This window comes from Athene noctua, chromosome 17 (assembly GCF_965140245.1).
Source record: "Athene noctua chromosome 17, bAthNoc1.hap1.1, whole genome shotgun sequence".
Lineage (NCBI taxonomy): Eukaryota > Metazoa > Chordata > Aves > Strigiformes > Strigidae > Athene > Athene noctua.
This window is the reverse complement of record NC_134053.1, coordinates 12,338,463-12,346,858: the sequence shown is the minus strand read 5'-3', so window position 1 is coordinate 12,346,858 and position 8,396 is coordinate 12,338,463. Positions and strand designations below refer to the sequence as shown.

The 8,396-nt window shown below is 46.3% G+C and overlaps 1 protein-coding gene across 1 annotated transcript; it reads right to left on the bottom strand.

The window, feature by feature from the left end:
• Positions 1 to 128: 128 nt before the first annotated feature.
• On the bottom strand, positions 129 to 1,858 carry POP5 (POP5 homolog, ribonuclease P/MRP subunit). Its single transcript, XM_074921571.1, has 5 exons — positions 1,821 to 1,858; positions 1,589 to 1,731; positions 1,346 to 1,495; positions 769 to 852; positions 129 to 593 (listed from the first exon to the last, which is right to left on the bottom strand). Exons 1-5 carry the CDS (start codon positions 1,838 to 1,840, stop codon positions 490 to 492), a joined length of 501 nt encoding a protein of 166 aa, XP_074777672.1. The 5' UTR covers positions 1,841 to 1,858; the 3' UTR covers positions 129 to 489.
• Between the last annotated feature and the right edge of the window lie 6,538 nt (positions 1,859 to 8,396).

The following is an 8,396-nucleotide window of genomic DNA, read 5'->3' as shown; positions in this document are numbered from 1 at the left end:
CCTATGAGTTTTATAATGGGTCAGATGGAGTGGAGCTTTACAGCTCTACCTTGCATTCCCTGTCATCTCTGCTCCTGTGTACACAACTGGTGCTTTTGTGACTCAAAACAATGGATAGCCCTATGGATAACAGGTGCATTGAAGACAAGGTAAAAAAACAGTAAGATGTTAATGCTTTTTCTGTACTAAAGGAGAATAACTACATTCCTTGGCCATGCCAACTGCCTAAAGCTCACTTCTACCTCAGCATGAAGGTCACATTGAGCTGCTGCGCTCCTTAGGAGTGCAGGTGGCTGTGAAACAGGCAAGTAACCTACTTAAGTCAAACTGTATTATTTTTTTAAAAATTTATTTAAGAACACTCTGAATGGGGGAATGAAGTCTAAATATGTACAGATGCTTTTTCTGTCCTTTGCTTAACACTGAAGATAACTGGTATCATCTTGATTACACGAGTAGAGGACAGAGATGAACAGTAACAAGTAACATTCAGTCTGTCTCTGTGCCATCATCATCTTCCTCATCTCCGCTGTGAGACTGCTCTTCTGTAAGGGAACAGCTCAACAAGGACTTCTGTATACACTGTCTTTCCTCTGCAATAAAGAGCAACAGAGGGTCAGTACTTGATCTCTTCACATATGCTGGAATATCGTCAACTTCTAAGAAAAGAACATGTCTTAGTACAAGAACTCAGAAGTAGCCCAGCATATCCTACAGAATCCCCAGGAATTGAGGCTGCATTTTAGGAGAGCGGCTGGACAAACTCACCTTCATTTGTACAGTTTTGCAACAACATCAGCAGTTGTCTTCTATTATACTGAATCAGAAATTTCTGACATGTTCTTATGGTACCTGTAGGAGTCACAAAAATATGTAACAATCTACAAAACCGAGTGTTTCAGAGCTGCTAGTATATTTTCTGAATGTAATGTCCCAGGCAACAATTTTATTAAGTGGCTGTAGACTTCATTCCTGCACTGTGGAGGTTAAGTGGAATAATAATTTCTGACATGTAGTGCCCATTATTTGCCCCAAGTGGTTTTAATCTTCAGAATACCATACTTTAAAATATATTTTTAAAAGAAAATAATGTAACATAGTATTCACTGCTCTGGTTTTGTGTTAAATGTAATGAAGATTTAAGCAGAATTGGTGAGGGTTTCAACAACGAACTGCTGGTGCCTGTTTCTTATTTAGATCTGCTGGAAGCTGCTAAGTTAGTGACGCATAAGCTGTGTCTATCACACCCACAGTAGGGAGCTGCGGTTCTTCCACTTTAGCAGGTCTGGAAGGTACGATTAAGCTCTACGGCCTCCCCCCTCCCCTGCCCGGCACGGCGGCTGACCTCCGACGTGCAGGGTGTTGAGGAAGCAGGGGTACCGCAGGTTCCGGCTCTCCAGCTGCCTCACGAAGGGGAGCGCGGAGCAGAGCAGCCGGTACGAGTCCTTGCGGCACCGCAGCAGCACGGTCCCGGTGTAGGCGTTCAGGTACTTCACTGCGGGGACACACACGCGCCGGTGAGCCCACAGCCCTTCCCGGAGGAGCCCCCCCGCCTCCCAGGGCCCGGGGGCAGCGCGTCCCGCCGGACCTGTGAAGGAGATGGAGCAGCAGGCCAGGCCGTAGTCCCCGTGCACCTTCCCGATGGCGTCCCTGACGGCGAGCCCCACCGCGCGGTCCTCGATGCACTGCCGGCACCGCGGGTCCTCCGAGACCACCTCGCACAGCACGTACCTGCGGGAGGGCGCGGAGTCAGCGGAGCGGGAGGGAAACAAACCCGGGCCCGGCCTCGGCCTCACCTCCGGCCTCACCTCCGGCCTCACCTGTTCTTGAAGCGAACCATGGCGGCGGTGGCGCCCGATCGGGACGGATGTTGCGCCTAGCCAATGGGCGAGGGTTCTCCGCGCACAGCAGCCAATCGTCATCGTGTAGGGGCGGGGAGAGAGCCGGGCCCATCCGCCGGTATGGCCCCGCCTTCCTCCGTCGGCCGCTCACGCGCATGCGCGTTGCTGCCCGGCGAGGCGCGGGCGGGTCCGTGGGGGCGTTCCGCGTGGCGACCCCGCCGCCTGCCCGCACCCTCCGCGCGGGGGCGCGCGCGGCTCGCGGCTGCGCGGGGCGGCGTGAGGGGCGGCGGGCCCGCGGCTGCCCCGGGCTTGCGGAAGGCGGTTCCTTTGGCTTTGGCCCTTTTCGCCGCGCTGCTGCTGCCCGCCTGGACTGAGGTGACCCCAGCCCGCTTTGTCTAGTGCCAAAAAGTCTTAAATGATGGAGGCGGGACGTCCCGCGCTCACCCCCTTCTTCGTCCTGCTGGAGCCGCGGAAAGGTCCTGGGGAGGCGGGCGAGGACAGGCCCGGTGCTGCAGTCACCCTCCGGCTGCGGTGGTGGTGGGGCCGCCATCTGCCTTCCGGGGCTGAGGGCACTAGCAGAGTGTCCAGTGCCGCCCCTGTACCCCTCCCTGGAAGAGCGCTCTGCCTTTGCTACCTCACGAAACTGCTCCAGTATTTATAGCTCCTCAGGCTCCAGGTATGGGGTGATTTGGGATGAGTACTTCGAGGAGAATTGTGGAACAGAGCTACTTCTTCCAATTATTTCTATAGTGGTTTTCAAAGGTGTGATCTCTGACGTGACCTGCGGAAGCAGGGAGTGCTCTTTGAAAAGGAGAAACTGGGGAAAGGGGAATGGGAGCGTCAGGGAAAAGATGTGAGGTGGGAGAAAGAACCAGTTAGGGCAACGTATAATTCACAGGAGAAACACCAAGGTCCCTGGAGCCATATCACACGGGAGCACTGAGGCACTATAAATTAAGTGGGAACTCATTGCTAATTCAGAGTGGAAACATCTTCTTTAATGACCTTAATTCTAGACAAACAATGATAAACCCAGTGGAAATCCTGTTGTGGGTGATAAACTTCTGCCCTCTGAAATAGATGCCTATTCTGCTGCTCTCTATTAACTCCTCTGTCCTTCACCCATGATCACATTCTTGGGTCATGTTTTTTGGAGATCTCTAGAATATGAGTTGCCCAGGGAGAAAAAAGCACAAAGTCTAATCTGGACTTTTCAAGAGACCTTTTCTTTGGGGCTGTGATTAAAGGGACTGGGGAAGTTTGATGGTTTCTGAAGCTGATGCAGATAGAAGCATTTTCTCTGTGACAGAGACTGCATTGCATTGATCTTTGCCGTATTGCTTTGTGTTTTAGTATCCAAACTGGGATCTAGCCGTCATCTGTTCCACTTGTCAATACAGTGAGCTCCTAGGTGATAAGCTATTCTCACATTTTTGAATGATATCAAAGTCCATGAAGATTTCCATGTATTTTCTCTGTGGAGTGAGGTCCTGGCTTAGCCTTCCAGTGTGCCTGCCAAGGTATATTTGCCTGCGGCCCCTGCCTTTCTGGTGGCAGCCCCCATCCTGCCGTCTGACTGGGCTCAGATTGTCCTGTGCCGCGGGTTGCTTTCATTCATGCCCTCCCTCATTTCCTTCTCTTTGCAGAGCCACGGCTGGGTCTCTGACAAGCAGACCATGTGAGTGCACTCTGCCCTGTAATCCAATAAGACATGTGCACTGTGCATGCTACGGGCTGGGCCCTACATATAGCGAAGGCCTCTGGTTTTGGTCCAGAAAGCTGATTAGGAGAGACACAGTATAAAGAGAACGCAGTGTTGTGAGAGAGCCCTGTCCTGCTTCATTTCAGGTAGGATATTTTCTTTAGTTTGCTGTTGTTGGTTTGGAGGATGCACAGAGCAGCCCTGAGCCACCACAGTTCCCTGTACAGTCACTGCCTGAGTTTGTACAAGCCATGTGAGTCCAGTCAGACATCACAGTGTGCTGAGCTGACAGCACAAGGACTAGAAGGTTACAACATCTTCACATTTGTTTTCCCACCTCCTCACTCCCATCCTCTGCCAGCTTTGCTGTATTGATTGCAGCATCAGTGATTCAAGAAACTGTCGCAAGTGATGGTGAGTTATACAGTCAAGGTGGGAAAGAACTGTCTCCTAAGAAAAGATCTGAGAGAGAAGAAATCAGAAAATGCTATTTAAATTGAAGAGTAGGTTAAGAGACCTGCCAAAAGAGAGAATGGATGTCTCTCCTGCAGACTTGGAGAGACAATGTGGCCTCGGGACAGCTTATCAAATAGAAATTATGGAGGACAGAGTACACAAGGACAGGGGGAAATAATGGGCACTGTCTATACACATTAGAGACGATTTGTAAAGCAGTTTGAGAACTTAGGATAGAAGACTCTTTACCAGCATAAGTGTTCATCAATGATTGTCCAATAAAGTGGTGATGCTAGGGAGTTGCAGGAGGAGTAAGGAGGTCTCATTTTCTCAGCTCGTGTTTGTTACATGTGGTACTGTGCATGTGGAGGGGTTATTCCCAAGCAGACCAGGTTGGTTGTATTACCATTTTAGTTCACGATTTGACATTTTCTACAGGCTTGAAGATCTAGACCCCCATTTTGGATTTATATGGCATTTGTAATCTCCAGATTGCAGGTTAGATTGCATTTGTACTGTATAGAATTAATTGCACTAATAAGCTGCAATAGACATTGTGATTAATACGTATGTTTTATTGTATGCAGCCAGCTCTTAGAGTTTGTATGTATTTGCTATAATTAAAATTACCAGCAAATGTGTTCACTGAAAAAACATATATCAGTTAGTGAATCCTTGCACTCTTTTTAGGTAGGGTATTTCCATTTTATAGATGAGGAAGCTGAGGTACAGGGGGATTAAACAGTTTGTTCATAGTAAAATGCAGTCAGTCTGGAGACACAGAGCAAGGACATAATGTGAGTAGAGGGAATCAGCGTATCAGCGAATACTGTGTTGAAGTATAGGTCTTGGATGTTGCTCATGCATAAGGTAGCCAACTAATTATGTTCTGGAGTAAAATGAGGATGCACTGGTGCTCCATCGTCATGATACCACAATTTGATCTTTGCTGCGTAGCCAAATCCATGATTTTTGCTTCCCCCTGGAAGCATGGAACTGAATTTGCCATCAGGTGTGGTATCAGAGTTGGGGGTGACAGCTACATTTTGTTCCACTGTATGCACATTGCATCCCCGGATAACCCTGCAGTTGAAAATACAAAACAATCTGGGCAAAATTAAAACTGTGTCTTAAATCCTCCGTCTGATGTTGCCTGAAGCTTTTTGTTCAGTTTATCTTCACAAGGTCACTGAGACAGAAGAGTGCATTCTCTCAGCATGTTGGCCTGAAGCCTTTCATGCAGATGCTTCCATTTAACATTTGGGGTGTTGTCCTCCTCCCTTCAGTCCCTTCCTTTTTGCTCCCCCATTTTCTACATCTCTCTACTCCCTCCTTTTGAGCTCAGGATCCCTCAGATCAATAATATAGGAATAGAAGCTGTCCTTTTTTATCACCTTTACATGTAATCACTAACCATAAGCTTTCTGGGCACCCAAGCTGTCATGGGCCAGAGACTGCTGGTCTGTCTGCCAGAGCTGCCATGCATGCTGCCTGCAGCACTGCCCTCATCTTTGCTGTCATCCTGCCACATGGAATATTTGTCTTGCAAAACCATGTGTTTGAAGCAAATTCTGTTTCTGCTTCTTTCAGTGGCTTGCAGTGTGATCTTGGACTACTCAAGACCAAAATAGTAAATTCACGTTTCTTTGATTATTATTTTTAATAGTCAAGAACAGGAAATTTCAGTTCAGATTAATAGTGACTGTGTGCTCTGAGAGACATCCCAAGTGTTGTAAGGTGAGCTTCCATTAAGATATCAGAAATTGCAAGCCACCTTGGAAGATTGAAGCCAAATTTTAAGATCTGATAAAGGGCATAAGTGTCTATGAGTTTGGCATGTCCTGTCTAGAATGAACACAGAATCAGAAATCTCTTCCTGTGTAGCAAAAAACAGTGTGAGAAGAGCAGTGCAAAAAGCAGTGTGCCAAAGAGAAGCTGGCCCTAAACTTCCGAGCTTCATTTTCTCCAGTTCTGCAATGGGAATAGCTGCAAATGTTTTACTCATAGATAGTTAAAAATTAGTAAAATGTCCACATGAATGTTGTTAATTATCAAGTATAGTAAAACTGCTTCTATATATGAGATCTGTAGGCAGCACACTTTTCATTTGCAGCAAACTGCTGCAAAGAGCAAACAGCTGTTTCCAAACTAATTAATTAAAATAAGGCAAAACCTAGAATATTAGTTCAGATAGTTCAGGATTCTCTTTTCTCTTTCCTTTCAGCATTAGGGAACACAGCGAACAGTAGGCCAAGTAAATTACTATGTAATCTGCTGTGTAAAAAACCCATATTTAATACCTCCTTAATAGGGATGTTAAAATGGATTAATTATTCTTTGTTCTGGTCTCTGAAGATAAAGGATAATTATGTGTAATTGAAAAATTGCTTCTTCACAAAGAATCCAGTAGCATCAGCGGGATTTTGATTTCTTGCTACCTATAGGGAGGCGTGCAAAATTCCATAATGTTATGGCAAAGACTGGCAGAAACTTAAGAATGGCCGCAGCGAGTCTTACTCACTTTCCAGCCTGTGCTTGAGATCAGTATTTTCAGAGATAACAGATCTCAGAGCACACCAGTGAGACAGGACTCAGTGTGTGTTCTGTGCTGAATGGCACTTAAACAGAAGACACAATTCATAAGGCTGGTTGTCACTGATGATGCTGCAAGACTTCCTCAGTAAATTTCCAGAAACCTGTGAAACAACCACAGGTAAACCAAAGGGAAAGTATTAGAAACAAGCAACAATAAGGAGGACAACAACAAAATCCTTGAGCTTGCCTATCTGGGAAGGAAGCTTTTGAAAAAAACTGAAAATTAACCCATGACTCTTTAGTAACCAGTACATCACCTGTGGGTAAGCACAGACAGTAGAGGTGTCTGACAAAGAGTGGAGGCTATGTTGAGATATTTGAATTAAGGTGAAAAAGAAAATTTAAAAAATTTTACAAGGGCAGAACACTTTCAATTATATAAGATTAGTAGATTGGTTAGCCTGAGACCTGAAATTCCTAACTGCCGCACTGATTTCTGTTGTTAAATTAAAAATCCTCAAAATATTTAGGTGCATAATTTCCTTTGATTTCAGTGGGAGTTGGGCACCTTTATATGCATGAAAGTCTGGCCCTCAAGCTCTCTAGGCCTCAGTTTCACGTTGGCAAAATTAGAATAACATTTTTCTACTTCAAGGAGTGCTACAAATCAATTACTGAGTTATTATGAACTTAAATAATATAATAATTGAGATAACAGAAGCTCTTAACAGCATAAACATAGCCTACCCTGAGCCACCTTCTTCACATCTGAGTTGCTGCAGAGGCTACTCTGAGACATAAATGATGTGTCTGGTGTTGCTTTTTCTTTCCCCCGAATTCCCATGTGCAGATTAAGCCAAGGTGTTATTTTACAGTAAGATGTATCTGTTTATGTTGCTATATACTGAACAGTCCTTTCTCTACGTGGCTTTATGTTTAACTCCAGCAGTGTAGAGCAGCATAGGATTAGAGATTCCTTCCAGAGAGCACTTGTCTCCCTAATGAGGGCGGCAATGAAAAACATTTTCCAGTGCATCCATCACTCAGTAGCTGTGGTGCTGAGGTGAGAGGACAGGTATCCTGGAGCAACCTTATATAATCCATGCCTGCTGCCTGGCTCCGGCAGGGCAGCAGCAATGCGAGCAGATGAGGAGGGGGACTGTGGTGGAGCTGCTCGGTCGGGTATGGCCAGGGCTCCCCTTGGCTTGCAGGGTCTTGGCTTGTACCAGTGTCAGCTTGGTGCAAAGAGTGTGTCAGTCACTGACTTGTTGGGGCACATGGGTCTCAACTCTTTGCCTGACTCACTCTGACAGAGACCTCCCCATCTGTCTGTTTTTGCCTAGATCCAATTTTAGCTCTAGCATCCCACTGCCCAGTGCAGTAGGTGAAAGCCCCTCAAAACCGAAGCAGGGTGCAGTGTGTGAGTGCAGATTTGGGTGGGGAGAATCAACAGCAACTCTTTTTATTTTTGCTGTGCTGACTGGGGGTGCTCACAAAGACCAATAAGTGCAAACACATTTCCAGAGGCAGTGGCTGTTACAGATTGAAGAAGACAAAAAGCACTGGGAGCATCTGACCTATTTTGGGAAGCTTGCTGGGACTTTTTGCTTTTATTCTGTCCAATTATTTTTTGTTTTCTAAAGATGTACTTGCACCTGAGTCAAAGAGACTGTAAATATTTGTCACTTCTCCTAACTAGGTGCACCATGAAGACAGAAGCAAACTAAAAAATATCTTGCTGCATTTGCTTGGCTGATTCTACCAGTCATCCTGAGGGCATGGGGGTTTGAGCTGGCACTTAAGCTGACTTCTGCCTGCCGCCGGTTGGTCCCAAGCTAAAGCTCCTGGCGAAGCACATAGCA

Coding starts and splice junctions, on each gene's coding strand:
- POP5 (XM_074921571.1), bottom strand. CDS start 1,840: ATGGTTCGCTTCAAGAACAG. Junction 1,732..1,820: donor ATGGTTCGCTTCAAGAACAG/GTGAGGCCGGAG, acceptor GCCCTCCCGCAG/GTACGTGCTGTGCGAGGTGG. Junction 594..768: donor GCAAAACTGTACAAATGAAG/GTGAGTTTGTCC, acceptor TCTTTATTGCAG/AGGAAAGACAGTGTATACAG.